A 16,415-nucleotide genomic window follows, 5' to 3' on the forward strand; every position below is an offset into this window, starting at 1 on the left:
CAGTGCCCACCTGCATGGCTCTGGAAGCTTGGCCTGGACTCACTGTAGCTTGGCTCCATCCTTCATACCCCTTCCCCAGAGACCCCCCAGCTTTGTCAACACACTCTCTCATGGCACTGAAGGTATGAAATTTGCATTTGAGACCCTCTGTCTCCTGCCTGCCTCTCCACAAAGTGCAGGCTCCTGACAACAGGGATCTGGTTGGTTACCTTGCCACTCTTTCGCCACCTTCCTGAATGAAGTAAGAAACATCACATGAGCTGAAGTCCGTTTTCCCCCCAAAAAATGCTTTATTGACAAATCACCATTGTTTACTTTAGGGAAAAGAGAAACCCAGGATGCAATCACTATCCCTGCATCCTGCCTTCCCAACACACCCCATCGCAGACTCTAACACCAGGGAAAGAGCATGGAGCAGCGTTCCTCCCAAGGCACAGCGTGGACTGCAGCTCCCCCGCCCCTCAAGTGTCTGAAGTGACCAGCACATGCAGGAACCAGGCAGCACACCACAGTCCAGCAGAGAGGACACTAAGCTGATGGCTCCTCCCCCTCGAAAGCACACACAGGTGGTCGAGGTCTCTGCCCACCAAGAGCCTGTAAGGCACAGAGCTGCCCCTCCAGATGCACCAGACATGGGGCCAGGGGTGAGGCTGCTAGGCTGTGGTAGCATCAGAGGAGAAAGAGATCTTTGTAGCTCCTGAGAAAAGGCAATAGCAGAGTCCCAGCTGACCTGAAGCCCCAGCCCTGACCTACCTGCAGGGTCTGCCTGCTGCTTGCCGGCCCCAGCATGTGGCATACCCGCAGGCTGCAGCCGCTGACCGAGGAGAAGCCAGCCAGGGCTGGTTTGCGCAAGGGCAACGCCGGCCCTCCGTGGAGGGGCTGGTCTTTCTCCTGCCTCCATCCCCACTGGCCAGCAGATGCTGCTGTGGTCACCAAGAGGAGAGAAGCCAGTTTCTACATAGGAATGGAGTGCACTCATGAAATAAAACAGCACTGGCACAGCCATGCTGCCCCTTGGCTGGATGCAGGGTTTTACATAATGCTCAAAACCCACTGAAGAATCCTCGTTTGTATATAAAAACATTATAAACAAAGCATAAGGTGATGTAAGGCGTGCATTTCAGCTTGAGTCCAAAGAAATACTTTCTAACTATGAGGCTAAAGCTGCTTCGCTTAGTTTTACTTTTTGAAAAATCCACTGCATTTATAGAAAATAAAGAACTTGCTTTTGTTAAAGCTAGATTGTTAATATAACAATTAGGCAGCTGCTGATCATCAACTTTTTTCTAGGTCTCAGAAAATGGATAGTTTTTCTGTTTAGCATTTTGAAATTAAACTGCAGATCAGGCAGGGCTTTCTGGATGACTCATCCTTCTGTGACTTACGGAAAGACTTTGGAAAACACACCGCATTTTACGTTTACCACATCCCCCCCTTTAAACATGCTGACCAACTAAGAGATTCCCAACAGAAGCCTGGCTTTGGCTCAGTCACCCTGGGACCCACCACCCTGCCCACTCCCTGCCCTAAGGCAGGATGGTGAAATGATCTGCTGATCTGACAGAGGGGGAGGCATCTGTGGAAAAGGCGTGTTCTTTGACCCATGCGAGCGCGGCGACCACGTCTCCATGGGGATGGCATAACTGTCCTCCACACCCACCACTCGAAGTTGCAGTTGTGGCGATGAGGGTGTGCTTATTCCGTGGCCGGGCAAAGTCGCTACAGTCTTAGAAAGGTATGTGATCGGGCAACGGTCTGTCACCACTCCCCGTTGGGGAGGGAAGGTTGTCACCACCATTCTCTCTGCCACCGACAACTTTAGACTACAGATAGGGAAAGACCAAGAGAGAAAAGCATGAGACAGGGCACATACATGACAGATCCTACCTATGGCCCTCCTAGGAATCCAAAGAGTCAATCTCTATGTATGTAATGTGAACGCCACTTAGCAACAAAAGGAACAAACCCCTGCCATAGGCAATAGATTGGCTATCACTCTGAGGAATCAGAGTAGAAACAGCCAGGCCCCAAAATCTGCACACTGATGCATGCAGTCACGTACTGTAGGACTTTCTCAAGACGACAGAAATGGAGAGCAGATTAGGGGTTGCCCAGGGTAGGGCAGGGGAAGGCAGGCTGTGGTCTCCGTGGGGATGAACTATGCTCTGTCATGACTGCAACAGCGTTCTCTCCTGGTTGTGACGCTGCTGGATGTCACCATGGGAGACTGCACAGGGTACAGGGGCTCTGAGTATTAGTTCCTGTGACTGCACGTGAACCCACGTGACTAGTGACAGGCCCTGAGCCAGCATACTGGGTAGTCCAGGTCCAGGCCAGTTACCTTGATGGTCCCAACTCGGTCCTCAAACGACTTGAAGGTAGCAGAATTCCTTTAAAGAGAGAAAAAGATGTCAGTACTGTAAGGAACATGTGGTTGTGTGCCCTCCTAAATGTGAAGGGCCTTGGGGTTAGGGTCATCCTTTGGAAAGACCCTAGAGAGATCCCCAGGTCTCACTGTAAAAACGTGACAATCCAAAAGAAGGTGAGGGGGCACACACATTCCTGAGACTCCCGTAGGACAGAACTGAGATCAGCCACACCCACCAACTGTAGGACAGAGGATCTGCATGCCAGCAGCTCGTGAGACCCAGACTTCATGTGGGCGAACCGCAGAACCCTCGACTGGATGGAGGGGGATGCTGGGCACGTGATTCCACTGCACCCTAAATGCACACATCCTGGGGTTACTGAAAGTCCCGCATGTTCTTCACAAAGATCTCTCACAGAAGTTGAGCAAGAGGAAAACTAAGGCCCATTCTAAGAGCAGAGAGCGATGAGGAGGCAGAGAAGAAGGCAGGACAGGCCCAGGTTCCCCACGCTACCCCTTCCCTGTGCCCAGGCCACCAGAGGCAGCCTGTTAGTGACCCCCAGGCATGCTCAAGGAGGGGAGGTAGCAGCTGGAGCAGATTCTTCTGGGATGACGACAGCTCTGTGGGGACCCAGGCTGCACTCCAGAGCAGGAGAGAGCATGGGTGGGGGCTTTGAGGAGGAACAGGCCTTGGCTCTGGCTATTCTCAAGATAAACAGTCTCCATAAAAAGCTTGGAGACCCCTGGCAACCTCCTGGGTGCTGGTGTGTGCAAGCCTCCCTGCCCCTTCCAGCCCAACCTGAGGGCAGCCCTGGAGAATCCCAGGTAGAGCCCACTTTGGGCCTTACCCCCACCAGCTCTGCAGCCTAGAAGGGGTATCTCCCAAATCTGAGCCAGAGACTGATAGGGGAAGGTGGTTCCTGGTTGGGGGTGTGGGGGATGTGCAATGAACCAGCCAGAGCCACCCCCTCCCACCAGCCTCCCAGTGGGGTCCCGGCAAGCTCGGGCAGCTATGGGGCACAGGAGCACATTACCTCATGGCCGGCATACTTATGGAGTGGCGGATGGAGTGGCTGCTGCTTGGAAGCGTGGGAGGAGCAGAGAAGGAAGAGTTAAGGCAAGGATAGGACTGGCTCCCCGTGCAGGAAGCTGAGCCCCACCCCCCTGTCAGGGAATAGAGAAGCCTCACAAGCGACCCCCTCTAACCAGGAAAACTGGCCCTGGTGCCCCTTGCATGGCCCCAGAAGTATGGCACTGTAGGGGGAAGGCACCAGGGATACTAAGATGCCCTCAGCCTAGGCATTAAAAACATTTCTGGTACAAAGAGCCACCAAGCATCCCATGTGATTTCACAGCAAGTCCCCCAAAAAACAAGCAGGACAAGTATGAATATCAAAAGTCACGACTGTTCTGGAGTTCCTGGCCTCCAAGCAGGAGGAGCGGTTTGATCAACATGAGCTAAAGGACACTCAGGAGGCTGTCTGATCGGGGCCCAGGCACCCAAGGTTGGAAAGGAGACCAGCTCTCTGTCAAAGGCAGGACCACTCCTGGGGGAAGAGGACACAGGGGCATGATGGCTCAAGGGCCAGCATAGCCCCTCCCAGGAAGAGTCAGGGTGGGCCAATGGCTACTCTGTGAGAACAAGTTAGGGCAGGCAGTGACAGTGCCCAGCCAGCCACACAACCAGAGGAGGAGCCCTGCACCCGTCTCGCCACTGGTGACCACCTTGCTGTGCTGCCCCCACCATCCACACAGCCCCTAGGGCTGGCCAGAGCCTCCCAGCCCTGAAGCAAAGACAGCCCAGCAGGGTGCATCCAGTGTCAGTCTTACCTAAAGGAGTGTGAGAAGGGCCGAGCCCTGAGGGGGAGCAGCAGGAAGAGAGAAGAGAAGCAGCATTAGGAGGGGCATCCAGTCCCACCCCGGCCCTGTGTTGGAGACCATCCCGCTGGGGGAGGACATGTGCCCCTGTCCAGCCTCTACCCCGCTCTCCCTCACACAGTCACATATGAGGGACCTTTGCGTCTGACTCCGCCACAGGCTGGAGAGAAGGAACCTGGAGAAATAAGCAGAGCAAGGGCATGAGGCGCTCCTCTGCCCCCAGGGTCCTTACCTCACCCAGGACCCGGGACTCCATCAGCCTATACTCCAGCTGGGCCAGTGTGCCCTCCGGCACCTCGACAGGGCCCGCAACACCCCCAAGAACTTCACGCTTTGGCTCCATCACCACGGAAAACAGAAGATGACCAAAAAACCAGAACATATTCAAGGGCATCTGCTAGGGTTGGGGGCGGAGGGGCCATGCCCCCCTCCACCCTGGCGGCCACCCCAACGTGAAGATCATTTCAGAAGTGACAGTCACATGGCCTGAGGCATCTGTTTTGCTCTGCTGGGCAGCAGGACCTACTCCGCTCGGCGGGAGAACCAGCCTCATAGCGAGAAGAGGTGCGTGTCCCATCAAAGGTCACCCAGGTGGATGGAGGCCCGACCCCACTCTTAACTGGGCCTCTGATGCTAATCCATTTCCCTGCCCCTGGGGATGCAGCAAGCCCACAGACTGGGCTGCTCCTGGACGGGCCCCTCTAGACACCCGGGGGACTGCTGTCCTGAAGGACAGAGAGCAGCGCCTGACCCTCAACTTGCGAGGAAAACCCCCTGGGCCTGGTTCTCTGTGTCAAGAAGTGGAGAACTCTGTCAGCTTCGAGCTCGAAACCACAGAGGTTAATGGGCCTCAAGCCACCCGAGACCACATGGTGAGGCAATGGGGACACGCCGATAGGCTCCTCAGACTCAGTTCACAGCAGCACTGGGATCACAAGAGCAAAGCCAGCAGCAGGCACATGGGGCCTCAGGATGAGACCCCAGCCAACAGGAACCGTGACCAGGGGCCAGTTCCTCCACTAGCAGGGCTCACACACGGCAGGAACAGCCCCAGTCACAACGTGGCCATCCTGGGTTCTGAGCAGAATGCGGCACACTGAGCTCTGTCCTCCCAGAGTGAAGCCACGTGTGTGAGAACTGCTCAACTGGCTCGCCTGCACCAGCGGTTCTATCCTCTAGCCTGACTTCCACCTAAGATGCCCTGAACACGTGCGACAGTGAGAATACTGAACACAAAGCCATGACACCGAAAGTCGAAGAGAACATTCCTAGAAGAGCACGAAGCAGACCTGTCACATGCTTCAGATGCTCTATCCTCAGCCTGGCCTCTGGAGGAAAGAACAGGCATAAGCAGGCGCGCCCCCCACCCTGTGACAGGCCCTGGGAGTGAGGCCAGGCCACGAGGGGCATGTAACCAGCTCACTGCCAGGCATTCCTCCTCCCAGCTCAGGTGGCCACAACGGGCATCCCACCCACCACCAAGTGAGACTCGTCCAGGAGGACATGTTGAGCAGTGCGAAGGCTGGGGGGAATGATGGCCACAGGCCCTCCTGGCCGCTGTGCAGAGCCCCGCTTGGGGGTCCCTCGTGTCCGAGTCACAGTCACCATGGGCCAGATTTGCATCTGAGGGCACTCTGCAAGGACCCCTAGTGCAGGGGAGCACCCCTGAGGCATGGACTGCCTACTGACTGTTCAGCTTCTCCAAAGATTTAAATTTTTTCAAAATAAAAAGCTAAGGGTGAGGGAGCAAAAAGGTATAATGACATCAAACAGTCAAGAACAAAAGGTAATCATGGCTCTGGGCACCAGCTGTCCTCTGCACAACTGGGTGGGTCGCAGGGTGGTGAGTGCCTGTGTCCCAGTGGTCAGGGCAGGGCTCCCACCTTGAGGCCCAGGAGGCAACCTCAGGCCATGAGGTGGGGAAATGCCTACTCTAAGCAGGCAGGAAGGGTGAGAAGTGAAGAGTCAGGGCTGGGTGGACCCTCAACACCAAGTTCAGCAGGCTAGGCCCACAGCAACCCCATAGGATTATCAGCTATGAGGGGACAGGGGAGGGCTGGCAGCAGAACCCAGGGCTAAGTCCAGGGTTCTAGCGAAGGGGCTGACCCGTGCAGCCCGTTGCTCTCACTGATTTACCCCAACAACCCAGAGGAAGGCCTGAGGGGCAGCAGCAGAGCCCAGAGCAGGACACTCAGGGTCGAGTCTGGTGTGGGAGTGTCATGGCCATCAGGCTGGGGCAGGCACTGCTGCGTGCTGGCCCCCAGTTCCCCTGGCCTGCTTCAGAGGCACTCAAACAGCCCCCCATGGTCTTATCCACTTCCAAGACAGACTGCTTGGTTGGGGGTCCTAGTGTGCAGCCACACGCTCTCAAGAGCAAGCCAGGCAAACACACCACGCTTGCCCTTGATTTGTCCAGGCTGCCACTGCCCCCAGGCCAGAATCACCTGTCCTCCATGGAACGTCAACAAGAACCATAGCCTACACCAACCCCAAGTACAGTCACTCGTGGGCATAGGGACCCCCACGCCTCACCACGAGAAAAAGGAATAGCAAAGAGGCAACCAGTAGAGGCAGGTTTGTGAACCAACCAGTCTGGGGCTGGTGTGGCCACACCTACAGGTGCTGAGAAGCACCTGAGGTAAGTGCATTTGCCCACTCCGGCAGGCTTCCTGCACACCAGACCCTCCAATGGATCTAAACACCCTAAAATCCCACCTGCTCGGCCCAGGTCTCAGGGCAGAGGTGTCGGACCAGGGAGTCTTACCTCATATCCCCAAGCTTCCGGCTGATGGCAGAGCCCATGGTGGACAGGGCCGCCGAGGTCTTCTGTCCCGCCTGAGACAGGGTTTCCTGGGTTTTCTTGTAGCTGGAAGGAGAAAGAGTGGTTAAATGAACCACATAGAAGGTGCAGCCACAGCTCATATGCCAGGGACAAGGTGACCAGAGAAGAGGGGGCGGCTGGGCCAGTAACCCGGGCCCCCAGGGAGGGGACTTGCATACGGACAGAGCAGCACTGCCAGGTCATGACTGCCCCCACCCTGCAATAACCCTGTCTTCCGTTCTTCCTATAATGCAGGCTTTCCTCCTCCCCCTGTGGAAACTCACTTCCCTACCTCCCTGACTTCCACAGCAAACAAGCCCACAGAGCCAGGCACACAAGCCCCTAGGGGCCTCACATGGCTTCTCTTTTCTCTTCTTATCCAAGGCAGTCCTCTGAGGACATAACAGCTCGACTGCACCCACAGGGTTTGAGCCTGGCAGCTCAAACGGGCGGTGCCTGGCTGGCCTTCAGACCCCGAGCAGCCCCTCCAGCCCTTCTGTTCTGTGTCTACCATGTCCTTTGAGAACGGGGAGACCTATCTCTACCTCATGCCACTGTTCTGGCTCAAGGAGGTGGTCTTGGCACCTTGTGGAGATCTCCTGCCCCACCCACCCACAAGATAGCTTGTGACCTCGATAGCAGTGGGACAGGCACCAGTGAGGTACCTGGGCCACAGGGACGGCAAGGACACCCCTGGGCCCACTCTGAGCTGCCAGCCCCCACCACAAACAGAAGACACAACAGCCTAAGAGGTTCCTGCCGAGCCAACTTGGCACCCCAAGGAAAAGAGAGCTCAACATGGCAGAGGTGCCCACCAACTCTAGCCTTCCTGGCATCCCAGGTCACAGGGGTGGGCTTGGATGGCACTGGCTGGGGGCTCTTGGCCCCCTTCCGCATCTGCCCCCAACTGTTGCCTGTTAGAGCCCCTGTGTGAGCACCTGCTGCTCGCATCCCTTAGGCCTGCCTTGTGCCTCAACCCCTGCACTCCTCACCCTGTGGGGATGGGCTGGTCCGAGCACCCTGGAGGGCCTCCTCCTCTGGGCAGTGGCCCCTCACAGCATAGCCGGGCCTGGGCCTCAAAGCATGAGCTGCTTCCTAGCAAGTCTGGAAATACCTTGAAGTCACTAAGGCATACAGTTTATCTTAATTTCCAGGAAGATCAGTAATTCTTGAACATACTATTAACAGTGGGTAGAAAACAAGTTCCAAAATCCTTGCTGAAGACTGTGCTTCTGAGTTTTTTTAATTCAATAATAATAAGATGTCTAATTCTCACTCTAGGCCTTAAAAAATCTGACAACCAAAAATTCCTCCCCCAGTGACAGTCTGACACAATCTCAGAATTCAAATGAACAGGAACTCAACATCCAACCAACCTGCCCAGTGACCCAAGGATCTGGACAAGCTCCCCTCAGTGGAGGAACAGGTCTGTTCTAGGCTGCAGCTGATTCACACTAAAACCCACAGTCCACACCCTCCTCTCAGAGAGTTTCCAGATAGACTGTCCTACAGTTCCCTCCGGTGCCCTCCAACCTGATGGTGCCTTCACCCGGAGCTGCCCCCTAAACCGTGGCCTGTCTTGGCGTCTTGCAAGACATGGCAACAGAAGTAGAGTGTCCAGAGGGCGACTCAGAAGGGTGCTCAGGCACTAGGGCCACTCCGGGCTACTCCGCAGGGCAGCACCCTGCTGGGACGGATGCGGTGCAGAGGCCAGGATGTGTCTGCGTCCAATAACTCAGCCCAACCTGTGCTTGAGAGCACCAGGCTATGCCATGCTGCTTGACTGTCAGTGAGAGGGAGGTGCCAGCGGGATGTTCCTTCTCTGGTATCCTCCCTTGGGCGGGGGGGGGGGGGGGTTTGTCCCCACCTCCCACTAGTGGGGGAACGTGATCCCAGATTGGCCAGAGGTGAGCTCCCTGACCCCAGTGAAAGCCCAATGACTCCCATACTGGGACACCTTGTTGTTGGGCTGCAAGGATGGGAAGATACGGTCCTGCCTCACCAGGCCCCCTTGACCACAGAGGAGCTGCTTGAGAACAAATTCGCTGTGGGGAGGGTAGAACGGTGACACAGGCTGGGAGTGCTGGTCAGAGCCCCAGGTGGGCTGCCCTGCCTAGAGTGGGAGTTTCTCACCAGATGAGGCCTACCCCTCCTAAGCTGACACCATCTTTAGCCGTACCTTCTGTCACCTGCGACCAAATAGGTTAATATGCCAATGAATGACTACAATTCATTGATGTTCACTCTAAGCACGATTTTAACTTGATCTACCTAAGAAAGGATCCCATGAGGTGATGGCTTCATGACCAATAAAGCACGGCTGCTGAATCAACAGCTGGGTTGAAACCCCGAGTGGCATCAACCTACTCACTACTGCATTGCTGCACCAGAGCCGAGGACTCAGGCTGCAAACACCTCACTTCCTCTCTTCCGGGCCACGCTCCATTCACTGAAAGGGATCCACAACCACAAGAATTAGGGAAGACACGGCGCTGGCTCCAGCCACACCATGCCCTCCAGAGGCTGGGGGCAAGGAACCCCGGTAATGGCCTCCTGCAGCCACAAGCCAGGCACCCTGAGACTGCAGAACAGCTGTCTCATGCTGTCCACCTCCTGCGCTGTCACTGCAGAGACTTCTCCAGGCCTGACAACTCTCCCAGCAGATCTGGGGCTGAGACCTCATGGCCACGGCCACTGCCTGATGAAGCATGTGAAAAGAGCCAATCTTGCCGGCCACACTTACAGGCCCAGAGCCATGGAGTCCACTCAGAGGAGTCAGAACTGTGATCTGAGGAAGCAGTGCCCCAGCAGCTCCCCGGCAGCTGGCTTTCCAGAACAGCACCAAGACCTCCCAAGACGATTCTCCGCCTCGGTCAGCACCATGAGCCTGCCTCCAGCCAGGGGCCACCCTACCAAGCCATACCGACAGCATAGAAACTCCAACTGCCAGACCCACTTGGTGCCCGGCTGCCCTCACGAGCCTAGGCTGCAAAGGCTCCATGGGCAGCCAGCCAACCTGAGCTTCTAGGCACCTCCAAGACAAGCTGGGTGGCAACAGTTGCTTTTCAGCCCAACACGGAAGGGCTTTCTGCCCATGCCTTCTGGCAACCACAGTTCTTCCTTCTAAGCAAGACATCCCAGAAAATGATTTTAAAACACTGCACCACCCAGTTCAAAGGATATAATCAGACTAGAGTACAGATGAAGCGCCATTATCTAGTTCACAGGTCTCAAGTAAAATGCCAGGAGTCCTCCTGAGCCTCAGCTGTGACAGACAGAGCCACTGTGAAGGTTCGATGCCCCACTTCTTTGTGTTTCTGTGCTCGCCTCTCAGGCCAAAGGAGCTACTTAAAGATCTGACCCGCATAGCCCATTCTGCGCTGACTCCAGAGCCACCCCTCAGTGCAAGTGAAGCCCCAGAGCACCACAGCTGGAGCCCGGTCTGCAGGAGGGGAGCACCACCAGTCTTGTCACCAGACTGACCCCTGCTCTGGCCTCTTATTCGAGGGACACATGTCAAGATGGGGTTCCCAGTGCCATCTGGGAGCTGAGTGAACTTGCTTCTGCACCTGCACTCTTCTCCAGTAGAGTTTAAAAGTATATTTTGTGTTTGAGGAGAATAAAATTATATGAAAAATAAAACAGCCAAGACACACCATAGCTAATAAGCTGAACTGAGTGTGCTCGGCCTTCCTATCCCTGAAAGCCGTGTCGGGAGGGGAGGAGGCACTCACAGGTCTGACTGGGTCACTTTCTCATTCCACTCTCCGAGTTTCTCAGAAGTTTTCATGTAGCTAAAAACAGAAAGTCTGTGGTAAATTATTTAGAAAAACTACTTCAACGCAGGTTTTAAACTGCAGATGAAATTCCAAGGAAAACAGAGGGACCAGCTGGCAGGAAGACTGGCTCTACAGCCTGATTCTGCTCAGGACCTGGTCAGCGGGCTGGGTGAGGCCAGGGAGGCATGGACAGGCCTGGCTAGCTCTCCTCATGCCGAAGGCAAGCCTGCCCACTCAGCAGAAGTTGTCTCTCAGGAAACAGCTGTGAGGAGCATGAAGGGCACTGCCACGGCCCCAAACACAACTCTTGACAGCCACCTTTTGGGTTTAAAGCCTACAAGTTTCTAAGACAGAGAACTGGTTTTTCATAAGTGATATTTATGAAATTCGATTTGGTCTTTCAGTGGGACACAGCTTCTCAGACAATATGAAAACATTTCCCACCCACCCCACCCCGCCTCCTTGGAGAATATGTTTCAGAGGAGCCACACATCTGCACTCTCCAAATCCAGAGCTGGGTCAGAGATTCTGGGGCTGTGACCACGTCACGCTCACAAGAAGGACCCACTTCAGCAGACACTGACCTATGGGGACCACTGGAAAGCCAGTCTCATCAAGCACCTAATTGGTATTCTCTCCAATTTAGACTCTGAAACATACTCTTGTCAATTTCTGCTGGGACAACTAGCATGTTCACCACCTTTTAAAACCATACGTGCAGACTCTAAACTCTGAGTAAACCAAATTCAGATTTGTTTGCTGGCAAGGATTCAGGGCCCTGAGAAGGCAGCTTCCGGGGGGCACACCTCACCCCCAGGATTCAAGGGCTCCTCAAGCAGGCGGACACTCACGCGTTGGAGACCTGCATGTCATGCCAACTCCTGGACAGGTTTTGCTTCAGGCCCTCCAAGGTGGAAAGGCCCAGCTTCCTCTTCAGTTCGCCACAGTGCCTTTCCTTGGCTGCCAGCACCTGGCGCAGAGTGACAATTTCCTCTTCCACCTGCAAAAGCATGCAGTTACCAGGCTTCAACTACCACTAGGGCAGGAAGTGACTGACATCCTTATACATGCTACAAAGAGGGTTTCTCAGAATCACATGAGAATTCTCCATTTACAGAAACATAACTTGTTTTAGGAATAGTCTACAGCAGCCATCGCTTCTGTTTGTATTTGGTACCAGCACCTCAGCTTTCTCTGGAGAACTGTCCTGCTCCCCTCAGCTGAGTGTCTACCCACAGATGGCAAGCCACGCCTGTCGGAGTTCTGGACTGGGTGTGTGAAGACAGCAGCCCCTTTCTGTCTGGGCTCCGGGTCTGGACATGGGTAACAAAAGGTGGAAAGGTGGGCAGGCAAGCAGCTTTTGCACCCAGGGGGAATTCCATCCAGAGGGAAGGAAGCAGAGCGACAGATGGATGGCCAGAGACCCACGTGACAAAGAAACAACCCTTAGGACATCTGTGTTCCCAAGGTCAGCTGCAAGCCTCGGCAAAAGCCACTTACACAAGTCCAAAGAAAATTCTTTTTTGCCTAGTGTAGTTTGAGTTGGACAACAGGAAAAATCTTGACGAAAAAGACCAGAACTTTCTCATGTCTTAAAGAGTGGACGAGAAAAAGCAGCATCCTTTAGAGCCATTCTGCTTTAGATTCTCAATAGTTTTAGCTTCTACGTGAACAGCTACTCTAAAAAACCATCCTTTCTTTAAAAAGTGACTGTTTGGATTAAGGCATTAACAGTCACTTAGAGCCCTATCTGGCTAATCACTAGATTACGCTTTAGAAAATACTGAAGAAAGAAACAATTCAAAATCAAGGATCACCCAAGGCCAAACTATTACCAGTCACTCCAGCAGTGACACTTGGTGATATTAACTTTCCGTTTATGGTGTCATGGGCACATGGATTTAACAGCCTGTGGACACGCAGGCTGACATTTTAACATGAGAGCGTTTCCACTTTACAATTCACCTCTGAAAAAGACATTGGTTTTATTCTTTAAACCAGTATGTCCTGAAATAAAGGGCAAAACACAGGCTTCCTGGGACTTCTTGCTGCTGCTCCTTTAACCTCTGCTCAACTCAGAAAGGAAGGCTTCCTCTACATTCTAAAACCTGGTCCTGGGGCCAGGTTCATTCACACAACCAGTTCTGCTCAGACCCAAGCCTGGATCCAGGATGTTATCAGGATTGGCTTGTCTCCCAAAATGAAGCAGAGAACTGTGACAAGTGTGCTCCAGCCCCTGCCTGACTGATGCTGACAAGTGCACTTCCCCAGATTCTGGAATCTCAAGTGAATCACTATCAGGCTCTGCTACCACATCATAAAAAAGAAACACTCTTGGCAGTTGGTTTGAATAAAAATTATATGCAGAGACTTTTATTCTTAATTCCTATTTCTTCTTAAATAACTCTCACTTTGAAAAGACCACATGAAAAAAGAAGGAAAATGAAGATCCAGGAGTAGATACATCTGTGGGATCTTGAAAATGTCATGTTTATTCCAAAAGGGAAATCCACAGCAGATGGAGTACTCAGAGCAGCCACCCATGTGGACACTCCCCTCACAGAGAGCCTGCAAAGTGCCAGACACAGACAAGCCAAGGCTGCAGAGGACAGATTCTGTGGGGTTCTCAGGGCAATTTCCCTGGAGCACAGCCAGCACTCCAGCTCATTTTTTTAGGCAGCAAGGACCGCACAGCACCCCCGAGCATACAGCCAAGACACAGCACCTTTGCAAGCTCTGCCCTGAGCTCCTCGGCCTCAGTCTCCGTCAGACCCTCGACAGCAGGAGCCTGGGCAGCCACCGCTGTGTCCACAGGGACATCCGTCATGGAGTCGGAGAGCAGACCTTTGTTAGGAGAATTCAGGTTGATATCTGCCAAAGACAAAATGTGGTTAGAGTGCATCAAGTAAGAAGTCATAGACGAATAAAGTGGGCAGAGATTCCACCTCACTCTGGGGAGGGAGACAAGACAGGATATGGAGAAAATGCCTTTTCTCTGAAAGGTTCTACAATGATGGTTGTGGCCACCAAACAAATAGCAGCCACATCTCAGACCATGTAAGTTGCTTCTTCAGGTTCCAGAAACGCTGGCACAAGGCAGCCATTCCCTAAATCTGGCTCTTCCCGTAGAATACTCTCTTCACAAGCAGAAAATCTTTGCTACAAACAAAGCAGCTGGAGCTAACAGATCTTCCTTTTTTTTTTCCCAAGGAGAAGGAACTTAATACAGCTGTAAACACAGTCAGCATCATTTTCTAATCAGCTGTTCTGCCAGGGCACAGGCTAAGATGACACACAGGAATACAGTCATCCAGGCCCCGTGGGGAGTCACCAAAACAAAACCAGTTTAATTCATCCTCAACCCGCGTCCCACAGCACGGAGGCTGTAGCAAGGCACAGGGGGATCACTACCTCACATACCTCACTACATCCAGATCAGGTTCAATCCCTGTATCAAATGTTTTTTTCATATTAATGCATTTTCCTGTATGAACTAGAAGTCTACAAGAACAATAGGTCTATATCAGTTTAGTTCAGTCGCTCAGTCGTGTCCGACTCTTTGCAACCCCTGAATCACAGCATGTCAGGCCTCCCTGTCCATCACCAACTCCCGGAGTTCACTCACATATCAATTCTTCTCAATTCAAACACATGACCATCGTTTAGTATGTTGTACAGTCAACACTGAAAACATCTTCCTTTTTGGTCAGCATATTCTGTGAACAAACAAGCTCTGTATGGTATTCGGCACACTTAAAAGTAAACTAAAGGGAATTCTCTGGGGGTCCAGTGGTTAGGACTCTGCGCTTTCACTGCAGAGGGCCTAAGTTCAGTCCCTGGTTGGTGAACTAAGATACAAGTCAATTGGCTTGGCCACGTAAATATATAAACAAAAAGGCATAAAGGTTGCAAAGAAATAAAATAAATTTTATTTATTTTATCTGCAGTTTATCTTAAACTGCAGATATGACTATCTACTTTAGAAATCCTAGAGTCTGCTAAAAATAAAATGCACTTAAAAGCAAAGAAGCTCTATTTAGCTGGCTGTGTCATTCCCTTCACATGTCCACACAGCTGGAGTCAGGCACTTCTATGGTGCTCTAGAGATGTTCACTAAATGAAGCAAGTTTTGTTTTCTTTTAAATCAATTGACCCAAATTTTTAACTCAGATCAACCAATGTGGTTTTACTTACATCGCTTGTATCTGCTATGTTGAACCTACTTAACACTTAAATCCATTAAATACTTTAAAGTCTTTACAACTTTTCTATTTTTAAAAACCAACACTCACAGACAGGTAGTGTCTACCTATAAATCTAAAACTGGATCCCATGGAAATCACCCCCAGATGAAACTGTACACTCACCAATCATACTGGGCACTGCCCAGTCACTGGGGAAGACCCCCTGACTTACAGAAGACCAAGGCAGGAAAGTGTCTTACCAAAGGACCTACAGAGAACAAGCACTGGCTGGTGTAGTAGGCAACACTGGGGGCTAGCCCCTCACCTGAGTGAGTCGCAGTTCAGCCTGTATAATCATCTGCAAAATGGGGGTAATACAAGGACCAATCTAAACAGGTTATTCTGAAAATGGAAAAATATTTCACAAACAGACTTGGTATGGTGTCTGGCACATAGCAGGTGCTCAGTAAGTGTTTTCTGTCGTTCTTATGACCAGAACCCAGTGCATGTGACGAATTCTAATGTTTAATTAGTATGCTCATACAGGTCAAACAGTAGAAGAACATCCTGAAATTATCCAGTAAAGTTACATCAACGTAGTTTTAATCACCACACCCTCTAGAGCTCCAGGATGGAAGACAGACTTGTATCACGTCCTCAAAATCTCAAGCTTCTGGGCCCGCTCCACACCCGCCGCGGCCACCTCAAACTGGTCTGGGATGTCTGTTCCGGAAAGAGGCCTGGTATGCTGGGTGTGCCCCTGACTCACTGCACCCGTCCTCCTCGAAACAACTCCGAGGTAGGCTGGGGTCCGAGCAGTGTTGCCACCCAAGGGGCGCTGCGCCCAACGCGAGGGCGGCGTTGCCTCCCCTCCCCCTCCTCCTCCCCACCTCCCCGGCGCCGCTCGGCACCTCGGCCCGCGTCCAGGACCGGATGGAGTGTTCCCAAGGGCCCTGCGCAGGATCTGAGGGCGGCCTGCTGGGCAAGCGTTGGGCGGGGGTGTCGTGACGAAACCCAAGACTCAGGGGCGACGGAAGGGCGCCGGGTAACCAGTGCTCGGAGCAGTCCCAGCCGGGGGCGGAACGCCTGCCTGCAGCTTCTAGGCCAGGCGCCTGGGAGCTGAAGAGCGACAGCGGGGTAGTAGGGCGCAGGCAGAGAGGCTCAGAGCCCACCACGCGACGCGAGGCCCACAGGTACCTTGGCCGGCGGAGTCCATGTTTAGATGGCTACCCGGCCGCAGCTGGCGTCGAGACCCACTTCGCGGGCGCAGTGGGAGCCAAGTGGGCCGCACCAGGTGTAACTCGCCGCGTACACAGCAGCCAGCGGAACCTCCTCAGCAGCCGCGGCTTACGAAATCAGCAGCGCGACAACCCACTTCCGCTTTG

At 53.2% G+C, this 16,415-nt stretch overlaps 1 protein-coding gene across 8 annotated transcripts; it reads right to left on the bottom strand.

Moving 5' to 3' along the window:
• Positions 1 to 266: 266 nt before the first annotated feature.
• On the bottom strand, positions 267 to 16,387 carry TPD52L2 (TPD52 like 2). Of its 8 annotated transcripts, XM_060396921.1 has the most exons (10): positions 15,942 to 16,147; positions 15,646 to 15,753; positions 13,572 to 13,717; positions 11,698 to 11,846; positions 10,802 to 10,861; positions 7,011 to 7,112; positions 4,199 to 4,225; positions 3,403 to 3,444; positions 2,342 to 2,390; positions 267 to 1,823 (listed from the first exon to the last, which is right to left on the bottom strand). In XM_060396921.1, exons 3-10 carry the CDS (start codon positions 13,671 to 13,673, stop codon positions 1,728 to 1,730), a joined length of 627 nt encoding a protein of 208 aa, XP_060252904.1. In that variant the 5' UTR covers positions 13,674 to 13,717; positions 15,646 to 15,753; positions 15,942 to 16,147; the 3' UTR covers positions 267 to 1,727. The 8 variants fall into 8 exon arrangements, with proteins under 8 accessions (XP_060252904.1, XP_014955259.1, XP_060252903.1 ...); XM_015099773.3 differs by lacking the exons at positions 15,646 to 15,753; positions 15,942 to 16,147 and adding an exon at positions 16,228 to 16,387; XM_060396920.1 differs by lacking the exon at positions 15,942 to 16,147 and having other exon boundaries at positions 15,646 to 15,852.
• Between the last annotated feature and the right edge of the window lie 28 nt (positions 16,388 to 16,415).

Source organism: Ovis aries, chromosome 13 (assembly GCF_016772045.2).
Source record: "Ovis aries strain OAR_USU_Benz2616 breed Rambouillet chromosome 13, ARS-UI_Ramb_v3.0, whole genome shotgun sequence".
Lineage (NCBI taxonomy): Eukaryota > Metazoa > Chordata > Mammalia > Artiodactyla > Bovidae > Ovis > Ovis aries.